We start from the raw sequence: 26,677 nt of genomic DNA, 5'->3' as shown, positions 1-26,677 counted from the left end.
ATCGCCAGGACAGAGTAGCTACGTCTGGTAAGACGAGGGGAAAGGGGGTGTGCGTCTATTTGTCTATAATAACTGATGGTGCGCGATGTCTACTGTTAAAGAAGTCACAAGTATTGCTCGCCTGAGGTAGTGTGGTCTACAGCTTATCATGAGGTACTCTATCTACCAAAAGTTCTCATCTATATTATTCATAGCCGTCTATATACCACCACAAACCGATGCGGGCACTAAGACCGCACTCAGCTAGCTGTATAAGGCCATAAGCAAACAAGAAATGCTCATCCAGAAGCAGCGCTCCTAGTGGCCGGGGACTTTAATGCAGGCAAATTTAAATCGGTTTTACCTCATTTCTACCAGCAACGTGCAGCCAGAGGAACAGAAATTCTAGACCAACTTTACTCCACACAGAGACGCATACAAAGCTCTCGATCGCCCTCCATTTGGCAAATCTGGCCATACCTCTATCCTCCTGATTCCTGCCTACAAGCAAAAACTAAAGCAGGAAGTACCAGTGATTCGCTCAATACCGAATTGGTCCGATGACACGGATGCTACGCTGCAGGACTGTTTTGCTAGCACAGACTGGAATATGTTACGTGATTCATCCAAAGGCGTTGAGTATACCACCTCAGTCCCCGGCTTAATCAATACGTGCATTGAGGACGTCGTCCACACAATGACCGTACATACATATCCCAACCAGAAGCAATGAATTACAGGCAACATCCGCATCGAGCTAAATGCTAGAGCTGCCACTTTCAACGAGCGGGACACTAATACGGACGTTTATAAGAAATCCCACTATGCCCTCAGACGAACCATCAAATAGGCAAAGCGTCAATACAGGACTACGAGCCGGTGTAGTTGGATTCAATCTGACATTCATTAGATGTGGCAGGGCTTGCAAAATGTTATGGACTGCAAAGGGAAACCCAGCCGCGAGCCTTCCAGACGAGCTAAATGTATTTTTATGCTCGTTTTGAGGCAAATGACACTGAAGCATGCATGAGAGCACCATCTTTTCCGGGAGGCTGTGTGATCATGCTCACCGTAGCTGATGTAAGCAAGATCCTTTAAACAGGTCAACATTCACAAGGCCGTGGGGCCAGACGGATTACCATGGCGTGTATTCAGAGCATGCACAAACCAACTGGCAAGTGTCTTCACTGACATTTTCAACCTCTCCTTGAAAATATTACAAACAGAGTCTGTAATACCCACATGCTTCAAGCAGACCACCATAGTCCCTGTGCCCAATAATGTGAAGGTAACCTCCGCATTCAACACCATAGTGACCACAAAGCTCATCACTAAGCTAAGGACCCTGGGACTAAACACCTCCCTCTGCAACAGGATCCTGGACATCCTGACGGACCGGCCCCAGGTGGTGAGGGTAGGCAACAACATATCTGCCACACTGATCCTCAACACCGGTTCCCCTCAGGGGTGCGTGCTTAGTCCCCTCCTGTATTCCCTCTTCACCTACGACTGTTTGGTCAAGCACGACACCAACACCTTCATTAAGATGACAAAACAGTGGCCTGATCAATGATGAGCCTATGGTGAAGAGGTCTATTTCTTGAACTGCACTGTTGGTTAAGGGCTTGTAAGTAAGCTTTTCATGGTAAGGTCTATATACCTGTTATATTTGGTGCATGTGACAAATACAATTTTATTTGATTCAGAGAACTCATGTCTATGGTTATGTTCCAGCTGTGCTGGAAGACTAACCCTGCGGAGCATGCTCTGGACATGGGGTTGGGGTTGGTTAGGGTGTCTGAGTTGTGGTTAGGTTTAAAGTACTCAGTATGTAACCTGTTGTGTTCCAGCTGAGCTGGGAGACTGTGACCCTGCGGAGCATGCTCTGGACATGGTGTCTGAGTTCCGCTTCATGCCAGAGCAGACTGAGGCCATGGAGCTGGCCATCTTCAACACCTGGAAGGAGTGCAGGTAAAACAATGATATCACATGTCTGAGTAACACTTCATGGCATCACCATCGATAGATCATTTACAAGGTAATGTTTTAATGAAAGCTAGTGTAAAGTGTTACCAATGTCTAGAGGTTGTATTGCCCATCTAATACAGCCTTTATGTTACGATGGTTAGGGCCAGGGGTTAGGGCCAGGGGTTAGGGCCAGGGGTTTGGATGCCAGTAGTTGGTTATTCACCTACATAGTTAAACCCTCGTTGGGTAGCAGACAGCAGGTCATCCATGGACTATAGAACACCTATATTATCTGATCACCCTTGATGTACTCAAGCTGGGGGTGTTCCCAGGCCGGGTTAAGTACACTTATTTTTAGAACTTGATTTAAAGCATGTGTCGGTGTGGACCGGGTTTGACCAGAGGTTACGTGAGGATCAATATTATCATAGTCTGTTTTTTAACCCTGGGCACATGCATGGGCTTCCTGTGTTGTATGACTTCCTCATGGGTGAGATGTTAATGTCACCTTTAAGGTTTAGAATCATCCGTCGGGGTTCATCTCAAGAGTCAGCATTCTTTGTATGTGACCTTGTCTCTCTCTCACACACACACACACACACACACACACACACACACACACACACACACACACACACACACACACACACACACACACACACACACACACACACACACACACACACACACACACACACACACACACACACACACACACACACACGTGCGCACACACATACACACATACACACATACATACATACACACATACATACATACACACATACATACATACATACATACATACATACATACATACATACATACATACATACATACATACATACATACATACATACATACATACATACATACATACATACATACATACATACATACATACATACATACATACATACATACATACATACATACACGCACACACATAGACACACATCATACACACCCCATCTCCTGTTCAACCCAGTATTCTGTATTTTCTCCCTCTGCTCCATCCCAGGGGCCAGATGCCGTCGCAGGCAGAGATTAACTACCTGAACAAAGCCAAGTGGCTGGAGATGTATGGGGTGGACATGCACATGGTCAAGGTGAGGAGAACAGAACGTGCTGCACTGGTCCTGTGTCTCTCACCTGGTAGAGCATGGCACTTTCAACGCCAGGGTTGTGGGTTTGATTCCCACGGGGGACCAGTATGAAGACGTATGCTCTCACTACTGTTAGTCTTTCTGGATAAGAGCATCTGCAAAATGATGTGACTGTAAAAAGGGAAACGCAGTGCGCTAGTTTTTTAATTTGATTTATTTCACCTTTATTTAACCAGGTAGGCAAGTTGAGAACAAGTTGCAACTGCGACAGTGTGACGACATAGTGCCGATTTAACGACGGTGACAAACATAAACAGCAATACTGCGCTGAATGGGTCCTCTTTCCCCCTCCAGGCTCGAGATGGTAATGAATACCAGTTAGGACTGACTCCCACTGGAGTGCTGGTGTTTGAGGGAGAGACCAAGATAGGCCTGTTCTTCTGGTAAGACCACATTTAAGCTCCTAACTCTGCTGGTGCGTTCACTTTCCAATGGACAAAGCCCTGTGTCAATAGATAGTAAGGATGTCCTTGTTTTTTTAACAGAACAACTGGAAAACATCTTACACCTGTTGTATCTGAAACACTAGTGTGTGTGTGTGTGTGTGTGTGTGTGTGTGTGTGTGTGTGTGTGTGTGTGTGTGTGTGTGTGTGTGTGTGTGTGTGTGTGTGTGTGTGTGTGTGTGTGTGTGTGTGTGTGTGTGTGTGTGTGTGTGTGTGTGTGTCCCAGGCCCAAGATCACCCGTCTAGACTTTAAGAAGAGCAAGCTGACCCTGGTGGTGGTGGAGGAGGATGGAGAAGAGGCTCAGGAGACAGAAGAGGTAATAAACCAACCCTACTCCACACTGGGGTAGCCATGGTCCCTACTATGAGACACACACACTGGGGTAGCCATGGTCCCTACTATGAGACACACACACACACACACACACACACACACACACTGGGGTAGCCATGGTCCCTACTATGAGACACACACACACACACACCCACACACACATCACACACACCACACACCACCACTGGGGTAGACATGGTCCCTACTATGAGACACACACACACACTTGGGCCACACACACACACACACACACACACACACACACACACACACACACACACACACACACACACACACACACACACACACACACACACTGGGGTAGCCATGGCCCCTACTATGAGACACACACACACACACACTGGGGTAGCCATGGCCCCTACTATGAGACACACACACACACACACTGGGGTAGCCATGGCCCCTACTATGACACACACACACACACACACACACACACACACACACACACACACACACACACACACACACACACACACACTGGGGTAGCCATGGTCCCTACTATGAGACACACACACACACACACACCCACACACACACACACACACACACACACACACTGGGGTAGACATGGTCCCTACTATGAGACACACACACACACACACACACTGGGGTAGCCATGGCCCCTACTATGACACACACACACACACACACACACACTGGGGTAGCCATGGTCCCTACTATGAGACACACACACACACTGGGGTAGACATGGTCCCTACTATGAGAGACACACACACACACTGGGGTAGCCATGGCCCCTACTCTGAGAGACACACACACACACACACACACAATGGGATAGCCATAGTCCCTACTCTGACACACACACACACACACACACACACACACACACACACACACACACACACACACACACACACACACACACACACACACACACACACACACACACACACACACACACACACACACACACACACACACTGGGGTAGCCATGGCCCCTACTCTGACACACACACACACACACTGGGGTAGCCATGGTTCCTACTCTGACACACACTGCGGTAGCCATGGTCCCTACTTGTGAGTGAGCCGAAGAAAATCAGAAATCGGCTCAATGTAATTGAACAATCCATAGAATCTAACCACTTCAGGAAAAATTGGAAAACACTAAACAAGAACAAACAGTGAAAACTGGATTCTCCAATTACCTTGAATGAACTACAGGACAAAATACAAACCCTCCAACCCAAAAACAAATTCCAATTGGCTATACTTACTCTTTAACATCATCCTTAGCTCTGGCATCTTCTCCAATATTTGGAACCAAGGACTGATCACCCAAATCCACAAAAGTGGAGACAAATTTGACCCCAATAACTACCGTGGGATATGCATCAATATACAACCTTGGGGAAATCCTCTGCATTATCATTGACAGCAGACTCGTACATTTCCTCAGTGAAAACAATGTACTGAGCAAATGTCAATTGGATTTTTACCAAATGACCATACAACAGAGCATGTATTCACCCGGCACTCCCTAATGGACAAACAAACAAACTAAAGGTGAAGTCTTCTCATGCTTTGTTGATTAAAAAAAAAAAAAAACTTCAACTCAATTTGGCATGAGGGTCTGCTATACAAAATTGATGGAAAGTGGTGTTTGGGGAAAAAAACATACAACATGATTAAATCCATGTACACAAATAAGTGTGGGGTTAAAATTGGCAAAAAAAACACATGTCTTTCCACAGACTGTGGGGTGATGCAGCTTAAGCCCCACCCTCTTCAACAAATTGGCGAGGGCACTAGAAAATTCTGCAGCACCTGGCCTAACCCTGCTAGAATCTGAAGTCAAATGTCTACTGTTTGCTGATGATCTGGTGCTTCTGTCACCAACCAAGGAGTGCCTACAGCAGCACCTAGATCTTATGCACAGATTCTGTCAGACCTGGGCCCTGACAGTAAATCTCAGTAAGACAAAAATAATGGTTTTCCAAAAAGGTCCAGTCGCCAGGACCACAAATACAAATTCCATCTAGACACTGTTTCCCTAGAGCACACAAACTATACATATCTCGGCCTAAACAGCAGCACCTCAGCTCATTCACAGCTTTGTGGAAGTTACCTGAGACAAAACAAGAAGGGCATTATATGCCATCAAAAGGAACATAAAATTCGACATTCCAATTAGGATCTTCCAAAAAATAGTTGAATCAGTTATAGAACCAATTGCCCTTCATGGTTGTGAGGTCTGGGGGGGGGGGAAACAAATTGAGACTCCATGCAAAATTCTGCAAAAATATCCCCCGTGTACAACGTAAAACACCAAATAATGCAGAGCAGAATTAGGCCGAAAATCATAAAAATCCAGAAAAGAGACATTAAATTCTACAACCACCTAAAAGGATACGCACAATGCCCACAAACTGAGGTGGAAACTGAGCTGCACTTCCTAACCTCCTGCCAAATGTATGACCATATTAGAGAGACATATTTCCCTCAGATTGCACAGACCCACAAAGAATTAGAAAACAAGCTCAATTTTGATAAAACTCTCATCTACTGGGTGAAATTCCACAGTGGTGCCATCACAGCAGCAAGATGTGTGACCTGTTGCCACAAGAAAAAGGAAACCAGGGAGGGAGGGAGACTGGGCAGGGTGGGGGGGAAGGGAGACTGGGCAGGGTGGGGAGGAAGGGAGACTGAGCAGGGTGGTGAGGAAGGGAGACTGGGCAGGGCGAGGGAGGAAGGGAGACTGGGCAGGGCGAGGGAGGAAGGGAGACTGGGCAGGGCGAGGGAGGGAGGGAGACTGGGCAGGGCGAGGGAGGGAGGGAGACTGGGCAGGGCGAGGGAGGGAGGGAGACTGGGCAGGGCGAGGGAGGAAGGGAGACTGGGCAGGGCGAGGGAGGAAGGGAGACTGGGCAGGGCGAGGGAGGAAGGGAGACTGGGCAGGGATTGAGGGAGACTGGTTGACCAGACATATAGTTGTGTAATTGGTCAGAGTAGACCAGGGATTGGCAACAGGAATTATGTGAAGAATGAGTTTAATTTAGGACGTCTGTTCCTAAGTATTCCCACAAAATAAATTGTATAGACTTGATTGTGTCTCAATGTAATCGAGGTATATAATGATTTCATTTTCATATACATTCTCTTTTTGGTCTTAGTTGTGGTCAATTTGCAGTGTGCAAATTATTCTCATTATTTTCCGGCCCCCCACCATTCGCTCGGACAAAAATTGGCCTGCAGCTGAATTTAGTTGCCTAGTTACCCCCTGGAGTAGACTAATTAAAGTCATGATATATGACGCTACTCTGGACTGTTGCTCAGCCAGTCTGACAGGTGACCACTGGGAATGTGTGAACTTTGTTGCACCATCGGAATGTGGCCAGGGTCTTGACTTTGGGACATTTTACTAATCGTGTGTATATGGGGGGGTTCTGTGTGCATATGGGGGATCTGTGTGTATATGGGGGGTCTGCGTGTGCACACTCAAAGGTATTCTGGTTGTCCTCTCCTGATGACTTAGTTGAAGTCTTAATCCTGCCTAGGGTTGAAATCCTGGTTGGTTGTTCCCGGAATAGGGGAGAATAAGCAGGAAATCTGGAATCCTCAAACCAGCATTTCTGAAAAACCCAGGGAATTTATTAAAAGTTCCCTGAATTCTTCTACCTTAATCCTACATGTGAATGTGTGGTGTTCTCTTTGTATCTCTGTACTCTGCTCTTGTGTCCTAATGAATTTAAGCACTGTTAGCTGAGCGCTGGACAAGACTGATTGCAGTGTATTGAGCAGGCTGGCTAGCTGCAGGACAGAGCACTGCTGAGAATGTTGCTACGCTGGCATAACCCAATAGGACATGAGAAGGGATTTAATTTGCCTCATCGAGGTCTGATGGAAAATTGCAATAATGAGCAAGTTAATGAAATGAAGCAGCCTCTTCTTGCTCTCGGGCGCGCGCTCGCTCTCTCGCGTGCTCTGTCTGTGCTTGGATATAATTTGAGCTAGGAAACTGGGGTATAAGATTGTTGTACACTACCGGTCAAAAGTTTTAGAACACCTGCTAATTCAAAGGTTTTTCTTTATTTTGACTGTTTTCTATATTGTAGAATAATAGTGAAGACATCAAAACTATGAAATAACACATATGGAATCATGTAGTAACCATTAAAGTGTTAAACAGAGCCAAATATTTTTGAGATGATTTAAATAGCCACTACTTGCCTTGATGACAGCTTTGCACACTCTTGGCATTCTCTCAACCACATTCACCTGGAATGCTTTTCCAACAGTCTTGAAGGAGTTCCCACATATGCTGAGCACTTGTTGGTTGCTTTTCCTTCACTTTGCGGTCCAACTCATCCCAAACCTTCTAGTAAAAAGAAAAACCCTTGAATGTATATTTTCATTTGAATTTTAAGAGAAATATAAACTAACCACCTTCTTGATATTGAGTTACACCCTCCCTTTTGCCCTCAGAACAGCCTCAATTTGTTGGGGAATGGACTCTACAAGGTGTCGAAGCTGACTCCAATGTTTCCCACAGTTGTGTCAAGTTGGCTAGATGTCCTTTGAGTGGTGGACCATTCTTGAAACATTCAGGGAACTGTTGATCATGAAAAACCCAGCAGCGTTGCAGTTCTTGACACAAATTGGTGCGCCTGGCACCTATTACCATACCCCGTTCAAAAGCACTTAAATCCTTTGTCTTGCCCGTTCTCCCTCTGAATGGCCACACACACAATCCATGTCTCAAGGCTTAAACATCCTTATTTAACCCGTCTCCTCCCCTTCATCTACACTGATTGAAGTGGATTTAACAAGTGACATCAATAAGGGATCATAGCTTTCACCTGGATTCACCTGGTCAGTCTGTCATGGAAAGAGCAGGTGTTCCTAATGTTTCGTACACTCAGTATATTACATTGTACTAAGTCTTAACTGGTTTAATTAGCATGTCACTGGATCCACAATAACCAATTAGATCATGTCTCTGGTCTAGTTTCTAGGGCCCAGGACCCAAAGCCCCAAAAATGTCCTATCCACCTTTTAGTCATTGTACTGTTTCATGTATTTAATAATACAGGGGGTGTTGTCTCTCTCTCTCTCTCTCTCTCTCTCTCTCTCTCTCTCTCTCTCTCTCTCTCTGTCTCTCTGTCTCTCTCTCTTTGTCTCTTTGTCTCTCTCTCTCTGTGTCTCTGTCTCTCTCTCTGTGTCTCTGTCTCTCTCTCTGTGTCTCTGTCTCTCTCTCTGTGTCTCTGTCTCTCTCTCTGTGTCTCTGTCTCTCTCTCTGTGTCTCTCTCTCTCTCTCTGTGTCTCTGTCTCTCTGTCTCTCGCTCTGTGTCTCTCTCTCTGTGTCTCTGTCTCTCTCTCTGTCTCTCTCTCTGTCTCTCTCTGTGTCTCTCTCTCTCTGTGTCTCTGTCTCTCTCTCTCTGTGTCTCTGTGTCTCTCTCTCTGTGTCTCTGTGTCTCTCTCTCTGTGTCTCTGTCTCTCTCTCTGTGTCTCTGTCTCTCTCTCTGTGTCTCTGTCTCTCTCTCTGTGTCTCTGTCTCTCTCTCTGTGTCTCTCTCTCTCTCTCTGTCTCTCTCTCTGTCTCTCGCTCTGTCTCTCGCTCTGTCTCTCGCTCTGTCTCTCGCTCTGTCTCTCTCTCTCACTCTCTCTCTCTCTCTCGCTCTGTCTTTCGCTCTCTCCCAGTCTCAGGGCAAAGAGCAGCAGCACACGTTTGTGTTCCGTATGGACCACCCCAAGGCTTGTAAGCACCTGTGGAAGTGTGCTGTGGAACACCATGCTTTCTTCCGGCTCCGCGGCCCAGTCCAGAAGGGCTCAGCGCGCTCCGGGTTCATCCGCATGGGGTCACGCTTCCGCTACAGGTAGCTATTGAGCAGCATGTGTACACTACACTCTGAAGTACGCTACCGTCTGCATATTACTCCTCACCAACCTTGTCAGTCTAATATGGTTGATGACAGTACTGCTACACTTAACACTACATTATTCACTCCACTCTGCACAAGTCTCTACACAATGTCTCACCCCTACTTCCGGCGCCGACTGAGATGGCCGCCTCGCTTCGCGTTCCTAGGAAACTATGCAGTTTTTTGTTTTTTTACGTGTTATTTCTTACATTAGTACCCCAGGTAATCTTAGGTTTCATTACATACAGTCGAGAAGAACTACTGAATATAAGATCAGCGTCAACTCACCATCAGTACGACCAAGAATATGTTTTCCGCGACGTGGATCCTGTGTTCTGCCTTACAAACAGGACAACGGAATGGATCGCATGCAGCGACCCAAGGAAACGACTCCGAAAAAGAGGGAAACGCGGCGGTGTTCTGGTCAGACTCCGAAAAGGGGCACATCGCGCACCACTTCCCAGTATTCTTCTTGCCAATGTCCAGTCTCTCGACAACAAGGTTGATGAAATCCGAGCAAGCGTGGCATTCCAGAGGGACATCAGAGACTGCAACGTTCTCTGCTTTACGGAAACATGGCTTACTGGGAAAACGCTATCCAGGGCGGTGCAGCCAACGGGTTTCTCCACGCATCGCGCCGACAGAAACAAACATCTATCTGGTAAGAAGAGTGGCGGGGGCGTATGCCTCATGACTAACGGGACATGGTGTGATGAAGGAAACATACAGGAACTCAAATCCTTCTGTTCACCTGATTTAGAATTCCTCACAATCAAATGTAGACCGCATTATCTTCCAAGAGAATTCTCTTCGATTATAATCACAGCCGTATATATCCCCCCCCAAGCAGACACATCGATGGCTCTGAATGAACTTTATTTAACTCTTTGCAAACTGGAAAACATTTATCCGGAGGCTGCATTCATTGTAGCTGGGGATTTTAACAAAACCAATCTGAAAACAAGACTCCCTAAATTTTATCAGCATATCGATTGCGCAACCAGGGGTGGTAAAACCTTGGATCATTGTTACTCTAACTTCCACGACGCATATAAGGCCCTGCCCCCGCCCCCCTTTCGGAAAAGCTGACCACGACTCCATTTTGCTGATCCCTGCCTACAGACAGAAATTAAAACAAGAGGCTCCCACGCTGAGGTCTGTCCAACGCTGGTCAGAACAAGCTGACTCTACACTCCAAGACTGCTTCCATCACGTGGACTGGGATATGTTTCGTATTGCGTCAGATGGGAATATTGACGAATACGCTGATTCGGTGTGCGAGTTCATTAGAACGTGCGTCGGAGATGTCGTTCCCATAGCAACGATAAAAACATTCCCTAACCAGAAACCGTGGATTGATGGCAGCATTCGCGTGAAACTGAAAGCGCGAACCACTGCTTTTAATCAGGGCAAGGTGTCTGGCAACATGACTGAATACAAACAGTGCAGCTATTCCCTCCGTAAGGCTATCAAACAAGCTAAGCGTCAGTACAGAGACAAAGTGGAATCTCAATTCAATGGCTCAGACACAAGAGGCATGTGGCAGGGTCTACAGTCAATCACGAACTACAAGATGAAATCCAGCCCAGTCACGGACCAGGATGTCTTGCTCCCAGGCAGACTAAATTACTTTTTTGCCCGCTTTGAGGACAATACAGTGCCACTGACACGGCCTGCAACGGAAACATGCGGTCTCTCCTTCACTGCAGCCGAGGTGAGCAAGACATTTAAACGTGTTAACCCTCGCAAGGCTGCAGGCCCAGACGGCATCCCCAGCCGCGCCCTCAGAGCATGCGCAGACCAGCTGGCCGGTGTGTTTACGGACATATTCAATCAATCCCTATACCAGTCTGCTGTTCCCACATGCTTCAAGAGGGCCACCATTGTTCCTGTTCCCAAGAAAGCTAAGGTAACTGAGCTAAACGACTACCGCCCCGTAGCACTCACTTCCGTCATCATGAAGTGCTTTGAGAGACTAGTCAAGGACCATATCACCTCCACCCTACCTGACACCCTAGACCCACTCCAATTTGCTTACCGCCCAAATAGGTCCACAGACGATGCAATCTCAACCACACTGCACACTGCCCTAACCCACCTGGACAAGAGGAATACCTATGTGAGAATGCTGTTCATCGACTACAGCTCGGCATTCAACACCATAGTACCCTCCAAGCTCGTCATCAAGCTCGAGACCCTGGGTCTCGACCCCGCCCTGTGCAACTGGGTACTGGACTTCCTGACGGGCCCCCCAGGTGGTGAGGGTAGGCAACAACATCTCCTCCCCGCTGATCCTCAACACGGGGGCCCCACAAGGGTGCGTTCTGAGCCCTCTCCTGTACTCCCTGTTCACCCACGACTGCGTGGCCACGCAAGCCTCCAACTCAATCATCAAGTTTGCGGACGACACAACAGTGGTAGGCTTGATTACCAACAACGACGAGACGGCCTACAGGGAGGAGGTGAGGGCCCTCGGAGTGTGGTGTCAGGAAAATAACCTCACACTCAACGTCAACAAAACTAAGGAGATGATTGTGGACTTCAGGAAACAGCAGAGGGAACACCCCCTATCCACATCGATGGAACAGTAGTGGAGAGGGTAGCTAGTTTTAAGTTCCTCGGCATACACATCACAGACAAACTGAATTGGTCCACTCACACTGACAGCGTCGTGAAGAAGGCGCAGCAGCGCCTATTCAACCTCAGGAGGCTGAAGAAATTCGGCTTGTCACCAAAAGCACTCACAAACTTCTACAGATGCACAATCGAGAGCATCCTGGCGGGCTGTATCACCGCCTGGTACGGCAACTGCTCCGCCCTCAACCGTAAGGCTCTCCAGAGGGTAGTGAGGACTGCACAACGCATCACCGGGGGCAAACTACCTGCCCTCCAGGACACCTACACCACCCGTTGTTACAGGAAGGCCATAAAGATCATCAAGGACATCAACCACCCGAACCACTGCCTGTTCACCCCGCTATCATCCAGAAGGCGAGGTCAGTACAGGTGCATCAAAGCTGGGACCGAGAGACTGAAAAACAGCTTCTATCTCAAGGCCATCAGACTGTTAAACAGCCACCACTAACATTGAGTGGCTGCTGCCAACACACTGTCATTGACACTGACCCAACTCCAGCCATTTTAATAATGGGAATTGATGGGAAATGATGTAAATATATCACTAGCCACTTTAAACAATGCTACCTTATATAATGTTACTTACCCTACATTATTCATCTCATATGCATATGTATATACTGTACTCTACAACATCGACTGCATCCTTATGTAACACATGTATCACTAGCCACTTTAACTATGCCACTTTGTTTACTTTGTCTACACACTCATCTCATATGTATATACTGTACTCGATACCATCTACTGTATGCTGCTCTGTACCATCACTCATTCATATATCCTTATGTACATGTTCCTTATCCCCTTACACTGTGTATAAGACAGTAGTTTTGGAATTGTTAGTTAGATTACTTGTTGGTTATCACTGCATTGTCGGAACTAGAAGCACAAGCATTTCGCTACACTCGCATTAACATCTAATAACCATGTGTATGTGACAAATAAAATTTGATTTGATTTGATTTGAATGCCCCAATACAATTCAATCCTCAGTTCATTATTCTAATGCTTTTTAAAAACTCAAAAAATGTGCACATTAGACAAATCCACAGATTATAATTTGAATAGGATTTAACTGACCATGTGCTCACATTAAGCCTAATGAAACTCCTTAGAACTTTCAACTTTCAATAGCTTGTCTTGCTGCAGTGTAAACAACAGACTGCTGAAACAGCAGCTTCAGGCTCTCTTTAGGGCCTTGTTGTTATAAGATGGCGTATTTATTTTTGGATGACCACAGAGTTCAGCAGGGGTCAGTCCCGTGTCACCACACCTTGTCGGGGGGTTGAGCATTGAAGGCCACCCTGGGTGTAGGAGGGGGAGCTGGGGACTGGGGTTGAAGGATGGGAGGAGATACAGAACGATACATTGCACCCGCCACATCTCTTTTTCCTCTGACGTAGCCCAGCAGTAGCTACTATACTCAAGTTCTTGGCTATATTCCATAGGGCCAGGTGTGTTTCCATCCTGACTGTGGCAAACTAGTAAAACCTCAACTGTTATACTAGAGATTAAGAAATCTCTTTGCCTTTTGTGTTTTCATGTGATCTTCTTTTCATTCTAGCTGAAGTGTCTCCTCGACAAACTTGACTCCAATTACCCGCTCTTTTCTCCTTGAAACTACCACATTTGCATATTTTCCAAGGCTTGTCTGTTTGAAAACAAGCTTTCCCTTCAGCCCAGATCTAGCTAAGGATTTTCTATATGTTCAAGTAATTTGCCAAACTGTTTCCCAGTGTTGGTCCTGAGCCCCAACAAAAGTTCCAGTCAGTATGTGAATCAGTCCTGGTGGTCTGATTGCCAGGGAGGCCCTCCCTCTCCCTGCCTGCCTGTGTTCAGGCTTCACTGGGCAGAATCACTGCTTGATTGTCCCCTGCCTGGTGGTGGGTTGTTTGGTTTCTCTCTCATTCCCCCTCCTCCTTCCTGTCTGTTGTTCTGGGTTGTATTCACTAGGAACGAAACAGAATCAAACAGGCCCAAAATGGGGGGGTGGGTGACTACCTTAACCTGTCCAATAGGAAATGCTTGTTTTCATTTCCCGTAAGCAAACTGTTTTGCTACATTGTACGCTAATGAATATGACCCTGTTGTCCTCAGTGGGAAGACTGAGTACCAGACCACCAAGGGCAACAAAGCCAGGAGGTCAGCATCGTTTGAGAGGAGGCCCAGCCGACGCTACTCCAGGAGGACCATGATGAACCGGGGTGGGTGGACACACACTGTTTAATATACTCCTTACACATCATAATAACTCATTTATATGTTCTTTCTCTTATTTCCCAGGAGCCAACAAACCCCAGGAGTAAGTACACCCCCCAATGTAAAAAAAAAAAAAATAATACATATCAGATATTTGAAAATGTTTATTATTAAAGGGAATGTTTTGTTACTAAATGTTTGGGATGGGGACTGATCACTGATTAATTTCAAGCTGTTGATGTATACATATCTGTTTCCTGTTGTTAGACTCATTTCATTATGATAAACATGACACACACACACAGAGAGAGACACACACAGAGAGAGACAGACACTATATTTTCTTCTTTGCATTGTTGGGAAAGGGCTCGTAAGTGTTTCACGGTCTACACCTGTTATTTTCTGGTCATGTGACAAGTAAAATGTGATCTGATTTTTGACTAGATTAATACCAGAGGCCCTCACACAGTCTGTAGTACCCTCTGGTTTGTATTCTCCTCCAGGCTTGCCTTTCTCTCCCGTGTGCTGTGAGAGGAGTACACTGGTTATCACACAGTTCTCTGTCCACACTGTGCTGTCTGCTGCAAGAACTTCTAGATCTCTCTCTCTCTCTGTGTGTGTGTGTGCGTGTGCGTGCACACTACTCTGCTCTTTCAGCAGGTGACCTTTTTACATCACAGCAGTAAAGCGTTGTGAATGAGTAATGTTAAATGTCACGGAGAGAAGTGGGTAATTATAAAAGTAAGTCTGACGTCCCCTTCTTACCATTCGTCATGCTCACTGAATCACAATGGTTAAATCATGTGTGTTGATTACTTAGGTAGTTAGCAGTGATGTCGTCATGACTGTGGGAGTGATGATGCTCACTTCACGTGCATCGCCGTAGCGATGAGTGATTAATCAAAGGCATAGTGCCCTGACAAGGACATGAGTCCTCCATGGCAGCCTTGTCTTCTGTGAAAAACAAGGGTGGAATGTAATTTGCTTCAGGGTTACATCAACATAAGCTCTTAAGGCTGAAAGGTCAAAGGTTAAAAAAACAATCATGTCCATTGAGTTCTCTCTCCTCTCTTCACCAGTCACAACAACGGAATGAGCCCCAACACAGATGCCAAGGTATGTTGCTCTGCTGTCCTTGAACCCTACTGACTCTAGTGACAGTTTCCCAGGCACATTTTAAGCTTGGTCTTGGACTGGGAAGCACTTTTTATGGAGAATCTCAATTCAACATGATTTTTTTATTTCAGGGCTTGGAAGAATCAGTGTTAGGGATGGGCGCAGTTATTTTAATATTCAAATAGCCGAACGGACCTAACCCCCTGTCTCTCCCCCAACCCCTCCACATCAGACCTAACCCCTGTCTCTCCCCCAGCCCCTCCACATCAGACCTAACCCCTGTCTCTCCCCCAGCCCCTCCACATCAGACCTAACCCCTGTCTCTCCCCCAGCCCCTCCACATCAGACCTAACCCCTGTCTCTCCCCCAGCCCCTCCACATCAGACCTAACCCCTGTCTCTCCCCCAGCCCCTCCACATCAGACCTAACCCCTGTCTCTCCCCCAGCCCCTCCACATCAGACCTAACCCCTGTCTCTCCCCCAACCCCTCCACATCAGACCTAACCCCTGTCTCTCCCCCAGCCCCTCCACATCAGACCTAGCCCCTGTCTCTCCCCCAGCCCCTCCACATCAGAACTAACCCCTGTCTCTCCCCCAGCCCCTCCACATCAGACCTAACCCCTGTCTCTCCCCCAGCCCCTCCACATCAGACCTAACCCCTGTCTCTCCCCCAGCCCCTCCACATCAGACCTAACCCCTGTCTCTCCCCCAGCCCCTCCACATCAGACCTAACCCCTGTCTCTTCCCCAGCCCCTCCACATCAGACCTAACCCCCGTCTCTCCCCCAGCCCCTGCACATCAGACCTAACCCCTGTCTCTCCCCCAGCCCCTGCACATCAGACCTAACCCCTGTCTCTCCCCCAGCCCCTGCACATCAGACCTAACCCCTGTCTCTCCCCCAGCCCCTCCACATCAGACCTAACCCCTGTCTCTCCCCCCAGCCCCTCCACATCAGAAGCCCCTGGTCCCTGCCCGTGGTCAGCCCTGCATCCTCAGGCTCCACCAGCAGACCTATGAAAATCGAAACCCTCCCCAGGAGTCCTGGCGGTGGCCAATCGGAGAAGAGGAGGTGAGGCGCTCTCTGTTCTAATGCCATAAGAGCATTAAGCTGCCTAATCTGGTCATCCTGCTGGTCGTGGGGGGCACTGGGGCAGTGCAGTGGGTGGCATTGGGGCAGGGCAGTGGGTACTGGGTAGAGAACAGAGGCAGCATCCCAAATCACACCCAGAGTAGTGGGCTATGGTGGGAATAAGGTGCCATTGTGGACGCGCATAGTGGCTCTGCCTAGTGCCTGCTCTGCCTAGTGCCTGCTCTGCCTAGTGCCTGCTCTGCCTAGTGCCTGCTCTGCAACAGCTAGTGACCAGGCAGATGGGGAGACACTTAAATGTGCCTTCTGCATTTAACCCAACCCCTCTGAATCAGAGCGGTGCGGGGGATTGCCTTAATTGACATTCACATCTTTGGCGCCCTGGGAACAGTGGGTTAACTGCCTTGTTCAGGGACAGAACGACAGATTTTTACCTTGTCAGCTCGGGGATTCCGATCTTGCAACTTTTTGGTTACTGGCCCAACCTTCTAACCACTAGGCCCCCTGGGTCGTGTTCATTAAGCACCAAACGGAATAAATTAGACTGAAACAGTGGTGGGATTAACTGGACTTGTTAAATAAGAAACACACATTTTGTTTTGCATTGCAAAATGTTTTGAAGTGTTTTCCATGGCGTGCCCTAGTGAACGTGACCCTGGCTACATTACGCTCACCCTGGAGCTCTCAGGAGGTCGGGTGGTGGTGGTGGTTTGGTGAGTGTGTAGAGGTACACTGAGTGACTAGCATGTGAAGGGGATCTGGGGGGTGGTGGTGCATGTTTGACAGTGTGTTATGACACGGAGTAGACAGATAGTGGTTGTAGTCCAGCTACTGCTGCGTTGGTGGTGGCCATGACCCCCGCTGGGGTGGAAACAACAAACTCTCTTTTCTAGGAAATAGCCCATCCTTTTCCTCAGCCCCCTCTCTCATCTCTCCTAAAACTGGATCCCCAGAGGATGACTCTGCAATGAAGGCTGTCTGCCTTTCAAATCCCTGACATATTACAAATAAACGGTTTCCTGTATTTCGTTGACCTTGAAGCTGTGTTCCTTTTAAGATAAATCCCCATTTTTTTAAGCTCTACCTTTTTTTGTTCTAGTATGATGTACTGAAGCCAAACAGGCTTTTTCATAAGGCAAGGTATGTACCCTCCAAGTTATCTGGAGTTCTGCTTCAACCAATTAAGTTATCTTGGTCCTGCTGGGCCCTGTGATTCAGGGCTAGGAACTGGGTCCTGTGATTCAGGGCTGGGGACTGGGTCCTGTGTTTCAGGGCTAGGAACTGGGTCCTGTGATTCAGGGCTGGGGACGGTCCTGTGATTCAGGGCTGGGGACTGGGTCCTGTGATTCAGGGCTGGGGACTGGGTTCTGTGATTCAGGGTTGGGGACTGGGTCCTGTGATTCAGGGCTGGGGACTGGGTCCTGTGATTCAGGGCTGGGGACTGGGTCCTGTGATTCAGGGCTGGGGACTGGGTCCTGTGATTCAGGGCTGGGGACTGGGTCCTGTGATTCAGGGCTGGGGACTGGGTCCTGTGATTCAGGGCTGGGGACTGGGTCCTGTGATTCTGGGCTGGGGACTGGGTCCTGTGATTCTGGGCTGGGGACTGGGTCCTGTGATTCTGGGCTGGGGACTGGGTCCTGTGATTCTGGGCTGGGGACTGGGTCCTGTGATTCTGGGCTGGGGACTGGGTCCTGTGATTCTGGGCTGGGGACTGGGTCCTGTGATTCTGGGCTGGGGACTGGGTCCTGTGATTCTGGGCTGGGGACTGGGTCCTGTGATTCTGGGCTGGGGACTGGGTCCTGTGATTCTGGGCTGGGGACTGGGTCCTGGGGTAAACAAATTATCTTCATCCATGGTAATGGTTGCTCTCTGCATTGATCCTCCTTCAATACCAACCCAAATACTCAGGTGACCTTTGGCCTCTGTCCTGTTTTCACGACCACCACTTGTTGTGATCTACTAATGGTACTGTATCTTCCCTACACTTTGTTCAATCCTTTTCCCTTATTGGCGCAGTACCTGGCTGAGATTATATCTTATTTCACTTCTCGTCTCCCTCCCTAGCCATGCAGTACTGTAGGCTAGTTGTTTGATTTGATTAAAGCAGCCACTGAGGATAGATCAAAATGTCAGCCTACAGCCTATAAACGCTTAAATCACACTGGATGCATATTTCATGGCACTGAGTGAACAAGCTTGAAGGTCTCTGCCAGCTGGCGATTACGATTTAATGAAAGTTTCCTTTAGGCCAGAAGATCTCTTCAGAGCCACTTCACACAGGCCAGGGAAGAGACTCTCACGTTGTCATGCGATCAGATCAGGCTGTGGAACTGAAGATAATGGCACACCATCCTCCCTGGATCTAGGCCTGTTCCCCATCAGTGGTGTAGTAGAGGGTTATATGCAGGTACCGTTGAAAGTCGGAAGTTTACATACACTTACGTTGGAGTCATTAAAACTCGTTTTTCAACCACTCCACACATTTCTTGTTAACAAACTATAGTTTTGACAAGTCTGTTAGGACATCTACTTTGCGCATGACACAAGTAATATTTCCAACGGTTGTTTACAGACAGATTAAAACACTTACAATTCACTGTATCACAATTCTAGTGGTTCCGAAGTGGACTGTGCCTTTAAACAGCTTGGAAAATTCCAGAAAATGATGTCATGGGTTTAGAAGCTTCTGATAGGCTAATTGACATCATTTGAGGTGTACCTGTGGATGTATTTCAAGGCCTACCTTCAAACTCCGTATTCTTTGCTTGACATAATGGGAAAATCAAAAGAAATCAGCCAAGACCTCGGAAAAAAAGTCTGGTCCATCCTTGGGAGCAATTTCCAAACACCTGAAGGTACCACATTCATCTGTACAAACAATAGTACGTAAATATAAACACCATGGGACCCCGCAGCTGTCATACAGCTCAGGAAGGAGACGTTTTCGGTCTCCTAGAGATTAACGTACTTTGGTGAGAAAAGTACAAATCAATCCCAGAACAACAACAAAGGACCTTGTGAAGATGCTGGAGGAAATGGGTACAAAAGTATCTATATCCACAGTAAAACGAGTCCTATATCGACCTAATCTTAAATGCCTCTCAGCAAGGTAGAAGCCACTGCTCCAAAACCGCCATAAAAAAAGCCAAACTACAGTTTGGAGAAATGTCCTCTGGTCTGATGAAACAAAGTAGAACTGTTTGGCCATAATGACCATTGTTATGTTTGGAGGAAAAAGGGGGATGCTTGCAAGCTGAAGAACACCATCCCAACCGTGAAGCATGGGGGGGTAATGCAAATAGTCTGGGTAGCCATTTGACTAGATCTTCAGCAGCCTTCTGTCTTGGGGGTAGAAACTGTTTAGAAGCCTCTTGGAAGGGTGTTCCTAATGTTTTGTACACTCTGTGTAGCTTTTACAGTGTTAAGTGGGGAATTCACATGAATAAACGAGGCAAGGATTTGGCTGGAGTTCTGGAGTAACACTGCTCCTAATCCTGTGGATCTGACTGTGACACAGACCAGAGCCAGAGCAGAGACTTTAAGGACCAGTATTATGACTGTGTTTATACTGATGGGAGCCTGACGTCGGACTCGCTGAATAGTTTTTTCAGTGTTTTTTGGTTTTGTTCTTTCCTGTAATTTGATAATCTCTTGCATTGATTCATGTTGAGATCAGATTCATTTGTTTGTGCAGTTACTGGCAATGAACTAGACCTGCTAGACACATTCCTTAGGCTCTTTGCTGACTGCTTAGCTTTCCTGGCTATACCTCGGAAGGTATTGAAGATAACGTCATCGTTTCCGTTTTCAGTTGTTGAGGATTAACGATGCAGGTGCAGGCCAGTGTTCATTTTCAAGCCCTAAGAAATAGACTTTTACAGAAGCATAGGAGTCTTTAGGTTGCACACCTCTCCACCCCAAACCGTGGATGATTCTGCATGCTAACATCTTCTCCTCTCTCCCTCAGTTTACCCTCATTAACCTCCACCAAACACACTCTCAATCACTCCAGTTACCATTAACTGCCTGCCTTCCCACTAACCTAACAAAAATGCATGACAACAACAAGCACGTTTCTAATTAGCTAGCCACAGTAGCTTTAAAAAAAATATTCATTGATGTTAAGTTGTCCTCCATGTCTGTCTGATGGGTAATGTTCCTGTTACCACCTCTGTGACCTCAGTTTCACACTCATCTATACACACCTCATCATCCACCTTCTATAGAAGTACTGCGGACATCAATATTAAGATTTCTGATTAGTACACCTCTAGCATGCCTTCTTCAGCGGTCTTTGAAGAGCGGTCAGCCTAGTTGTACAGGTATAGAGTTGCCTGCTTCTTCAGCGGGTTTGCATATATATATATATATATTTTACTGGAAACTTCGTAAGTTTACCAGTAAACTACCAGAATTTTGGTGAATTTCAAGGACAGAAACCAATGGACAATATAGACACAGATATAAAAAATGTATAGTACACTGCTCAAAAAAATAAAGGGAACACTTAAACAACACAATGTAACTCCAAGTCAATCACAGTTCTGTGAAATCAAACTGTCCACTTAGGAAGCAACACTGATTGACAATAAATGTCACATGCTGTTGTGCGAATGGAATTGACAACAGGTGGAAATTATAGGCAATTAGCAAGACACCCCCCAATGAAAGAGTGGTTCTGCAGGTGGTGACCACAGACCACTTCTCAGTTCCTATGCTTCCTGGCTAATGTTTTGGTCACTTGAATGCTGGCGGTGCTTTCATTCTAGTGGTAGCATGAGATGGAGTCTAAAACCCACACAAGTGGCTCAGGTAGTGCAGCTCATCCAGGATGGAACATCAATGCAAGCTGTGGCAAGAAGGTTTGCTGTGTCTGTCAGCGTAGTGTCCAGAGCATGGAGGCGCTACCAGGAGACAGGCCAGTACGTCAGGAAACGTGGAGGAGGCCGTAGGAGGGCAACAACCCAGCAGCAGGACCGCTACCTCCGCCTTTGTGCAAGGAGGAGCAGGAGGGGCACTGCCAGAGCCCTGCAAAATGACCTCCAGCAGGCCACAAATGTGCATGTGTCTGCTCAAACGGTCAGAAACAGACTCCATGAGGGTGGTATGAGGGCCTGACGTCCACAGGTGGGGTTTGTGCTTTCAGCCCAACACCGTGCAGGATGTTTGGCATTTGCCAGAGAACACCAAGATTGGCAAATTCGCCACTGGCGCCCTGTGCTCTTCACAGATGAAAGCAGGTTCACACTGAGTACATGTGACAGACGTGACAGAGTCTGGAGACGCCGTGGAGAACGTTGTGCTGCCTGCATCCTCCAGCATGACCGGTTTGGCGGTGGGTCATTCGTGGGGTGGCATTTCTTTGGGGGGCCGCACAGCCCTCCATGTGCTCGCCAGAGGTAGCCTGACTGCCATTAGGTACCGAGATGAGATCCTCAGACCCCTTGTGAGACCATATGCTGGTGCGGTTGGCCCTGGGTTCCTGCTAATGCAAGACCATGCTAGACCTCATGTGGCTGGAGTGTGTCAGCAGTTCCTGCAAGAGGAAGGCATTGATGCTATGGACTGGCCCTCCCGTTCCCCAGACCTGAATCTAATTGAGCACATCTGGGACATAATGTCTCACTCCATCCACCAACGCCACGTTGCACCAAAGACTGTCCAGGAGTTGGCGGATGCTTTAGTCCAGGTCTGGGAGAAGATCCCTCAGGAGACCATCTGTCACCTCATCAGGAGCATGCCCAGGCGTTGTAGGGAGGTCATACAGGCACGTGGAGGCCACACACACTACTGAGCCTCATTTTGACTTGTTTTAAGGACATTACATCAAAGTTGGATCAGCCTGTAGTGTGACTCCAAATCCAGACCTCCATGGGTTGATACATTTGATTTCCATTGATAATTTTTGTGTGATTTTGTTGTCAGCACATTCAACTATGTAAAGAAAAAAGTATTAAATAAGAATATTTCATTCATTTCAGATCTAGGATGTGTTATTTTAGTGTTCCCTTTATTTTTTTGAGCAGTCTATATACTCTATAAAAATGACCCAAGATACTATAGATTGCCATAGAGTACCTGTTAATTACCAAAATTACAGAAGATTTGATTAACTTCCGTAAATAAACAGTAGCTTTGCAATCCCCTAGGTATGCATAAGCATGACAAACACTCTCCACTCACATTGACTTGAAACAGTCAACAATGAGAGGGTTTCCATCTGTTACATATCATGTTGCTGCCGGCTGTCTTTGTGTATTCTCAATCGTCCAATGATTTGATTCAACCCACGTTTTTATCATTGTTGATTTTAATCTGTTTGTGGTACGTTTTATGGATCTGCACATGTTTCAGTCTCTCCTTAATTGGTGTTAAGTTAATGCACAAACTATGAATACAGATAGAAGATGGATTCCTAACAGTGTACAAACTATGAATACAGATAGAAGATGGATTCCTAACAGTGTACAAACTATGAATACAGATAGAAGATGGATTCCTAACAGTGTACAAACTATGAATACAGATAGAAGATGGATTCCTAACAGTGTACAAACTATGAATACAGATAGAAGATGGATTCCTAACAGTGTACAAACTATGAATACAGATAGAAGATGGATTCCTAACAGTGTACAAACTATGAATACAGATAGAAGATGGATTCCTAACAGTGTACAAACTATGAATACAGATAGAAGATGGATTCCTAACAGTGTACAAACTATGAATACAGATAGAAGATGGATTCCTAACTATTCTGCCCTTGAGTTGCGTTCCCATGCAAAACTAGACAGATAGCTAACAACTAAGTCTTCAATAAAACTCCCAAGGCGTGACTTTTCTTGAATTAATATATTGAAAACGTTTATGTTGTGAAACTGCAAAATACAGAAAAGAATATACTTTAGTGTTCAATTCACACCGACATACTGTAGCTGTACATTAAACATTTGAAGTTGCATAAATACAAAGCACGTGCTAAGGTACCATGCATCTGGCATGATGCCAAACCATATAGCTAATTGTTAACCATATGGTAATTGCTCCTTTCATTACTCTAATAATGTATAACCATCTATGTAGAATAACAAAGCATATTACACTAAAAACAGTAACAAAACTACAGTATTGTATATTTTACAATTCGTTTGCATGACGCATGAGCAAAGTAATACAGCTAACGACATACACAAAAGGCATTGCAATTTGTGAGTAAATGCAACCAACATTGATATGTAAGAAACTCTATCAATAACAAGATTATCATCATTAGCTAAATGCTTGATTCGAACTTACAAACAAATATTTTTCCAAGGCTGAAGCGTGACAAGAAATAACTACATTGAAAGACCTGCACCGTAGCGTTGCTTGTAGCTGCTTCTTTGCGTGCAAAACAAATTCTGAACTTCCCGTTTGCGTTGACTTTCTAAGTACCAGAAAGCGCCACTAGGGGGCAAATAACACCATTGAACACAATGAAAATCCAATTTAACCATTGTAATAAAATAATCTGTTATCTTCTAACAGGATGGCAGCACACTAACTAACAGTGTACAAACTATGAATACAGATAGAAGATGGATTCCTAACAGTGTACTTGCTGTAAACTCCTCGCTGGTTCATTTGAATGTAGCTTAATAATTCTATATTATTTCTATATATTGACAGTACTCTTACACAGCTCTACCAATGATTTTTATTTTTCATTTCATTTTAAATTAGCTTCCTGTTTTACATTATTAAGTCGTGTTGACAAAGGTTGTCTCCGTATTGTAATTTATTGAGACTTCTGACAATGAACAGAAACAAAGCGCCCAACTCCAGATGGGAAGTGAGTAGGCAGTTGTTGTTTTATATAGTTTCAGTGCACTCAGCCATTTGTATACTTGTTTGTTAATTCTGTAGAGGCAACAAGTGCTGTTTGGCTGTATTCTGGCCAGTGATGTCACTAGTCCCTGAGGTGTAATTATTAGTAGCTGGCAGCATCTTATTTACTACGAAAGAGGCAGGTGTCGTCTCTCTGACAACTGAAACCAGTTGTATCAAAGCCTCTTAGGCTGTGTTTACACAGGCAGCACAATTCTGCTCTTTTGTCCAATAATTGGTATTTTCCCCAGTCACATCTTTTCACATTGGATCTTTTTCAGGGCTGATCTGTTTTGCTGAAAATACTAATTAGTGAAAAACATATCAGAATTGGGCTGCCTGTGTAAACACAGCCTCTCGGCCTGTAATCTCACTGCAGTCACATATGGAATGTGATCCGCTAGCTAGTACACCGCCCCCTCTATCTACTCCCTCTATCCCCTTCCCTCCTTCTCCCACCAGTCTCCCTTTCCCCCCCAAACTGTGTGTAAAGAGTTCTCAGACCATTGTTGTTCTCCTTACATGCAGTTTGTATAGATGATGCCGTTGTCGTGTTACATGATGTGTGGTGTGTCACGTCTACAGGACTTGAGGCAGTAGGTGGTAATATCAGCTTTCACCGTGTCTTTGTCCTCAGGCTGCAGCCAAGTGTAAGCTACGCCCTGCTGGTCTCATGTCAAGGCCCTCTTTGATGTAGAGAACAATCTACTTCCTCATTACCATACAGTTACCTGAGCTAACTCGAGGCCTGATAAAGCAGCTGTTGACTTACAAGTGTTATTATGGATATGGTCAGTTGATTTCAGGATTAGTCGTGCATGGTGCTGGCTCTGAGCCTCATTCATTAACTGTCACAGTGGGGCAGACTCTTCCGTCTTTCTCATCAGTGTGCACAGGTAAGTCATACTCATGTTGTGACCCTGTCTTTCTGTACCAGGTGACTTGATCAGGGGGGGGGGACCTGGGCCCAGGGATATATACCCTGGAGGTTGTTCATTTTGTTGTCAGATCAAATGCTCTGGAAAAACTTTGCTTGTATAGCAGTGTCTCCCTCTCATGCCTGTGTGTGTGTGTGTGTGTGTGTGTGTGTGTGTGTGTGTGTGTGTGTGTGTGTGTGTGTGTGTGTGTGTGTGTGTGTGTGTGTGTGTGTGTGTGTGTGTGTGTGTGTGTGTGTGTGTGTGTGTGTGTGTGTGTGTGTCCGCAGCATGGCCTTGCCACTCGTAGCCGATCTGCTGGAGACATGCGTTAATGACGTCACCCATACACCCGTTCCCATGGCGACAGCAGGCCTGTCTGAGGAGGCGGGGCTAAGCATGACTGCCTCCGCCTCCAGGCTCACAGGGGAGGAGAAAGTCTCTCTTGCCGGTGAGCTTTCACACAGTCATGCCAAAGCTGGACTTACTGTATAACACCAGTCATGCCAAGGCTGGACTTACTGTATAACACCAGTTATGCCAAGGCTGGACTTACTGTATAACACCAGTTATGCCAAGGCTGGACTTACTGTATAACACCAGTTATGCCAAGGCTGGACTTACTGTATAACACCAGTTATACCAAGGCTGGACTTACTGTATAACACCAGTTATGCCAAGGCTGGACTTACTGTATAACACCAGTTATACCAAGGCTGGACTTACTGTATAACACCAGTTATGCCAAGGCTGGACTTACTGTATAACACCAGTTATGCCAAGGCTGGACTTACTGTATTATGCCAAGGCTGGACTTACTGTATAACACCAGTTATGCCAAGGCTGGACTTACTGTATAACACCAGTTATGCCAAGGCTGGACTTACTGTATAACACCAGTTATGCCAAGGCTGGACTTACTGTATAACACCAGTTATGCCAAGGCTGGACTTACTGTATAACACCAGTTATGCCAAGGCTGGACTTACTGTATAACACCAGTTATGCCAAGGCTGGACTTACTGTATAACACCAGTTATGCCAAGGCTGGACTTAC

The 26,677-nt window shown here is 46.4% G+C and overlaps 1 protein-coding gene across 5 annotated transcripts in view; it reads left to right on the top strand.

Annotated features, from left to right (window-relative positions):
• Positions 1-26,677, top strand: part of LOC124048399 (band 4.1-like protein 5) — a 110,679-nt gene that overhangs the window by 13,973 nt on the left and 70,029 nt on the right. For all 5 annotated transcript variants that reach the window (XM_046369175.1, XM_046369193.1, XM_046369168.1 and 2 more), the window contains exons 8-17: positions 1,830-1,950; positions 2,969-3,056; positions 3,408-3,496; positions 3,783-3,873; positions 9,575-9,750; positions 14,533-14,639; positions 14,719-14,737; positions 15,714-15,750; positions 16,692-16,819; positions 25,911-26,071. In XM_046369175.1, coding sequence (XP_046225131.1) covers positions 1,830-1,950; positions 2,969-3,056; positions 3,408-3,496; positions 3,783-3,873; positions 9,575-9,750; positions 14,533-14,639; positions 14,719-14,737; positions 15,714-15,750; positions 16,692-16,819; positions 25,911-26,071 — 1,017 coding nt within the window. The remainder of the gene's footprint in view (positions 1-1,829; positions 1,951-2,968; positions 3,057-3,407; positions 3,497-3,782; positions 3,874-9,574; positions 9,751-14,532; positions 14,640-14,718; positions 14,738-15,713; positions 15,751-16,691; positions 16,820-25,910; positions 26,072-26,677) is intronic.

Source organism: Oncorhynchus gorbuscha, linkage group LG01 (assembly GCF_021184085.1).
Source record: "Oncorhynchus gorbuscha isolate QuinsamMale2020 ecotype Even-year linkage group LG01, OgorEven_v1.0, whole genome shotgun sequence".
NCBI classification, from domain to species: domain Eukaryota; kingdom Metazoa; phylum Chordata; class Actinopteri; order Salmoniformes; family Salmonidae; genus Oncorhynchus; species Oncorhynchus gorbuscha.
Note: the sequence above shows the minus strand (reverse complement) of the source record. Positions and strands in the feature narration are given on the sequence as shown.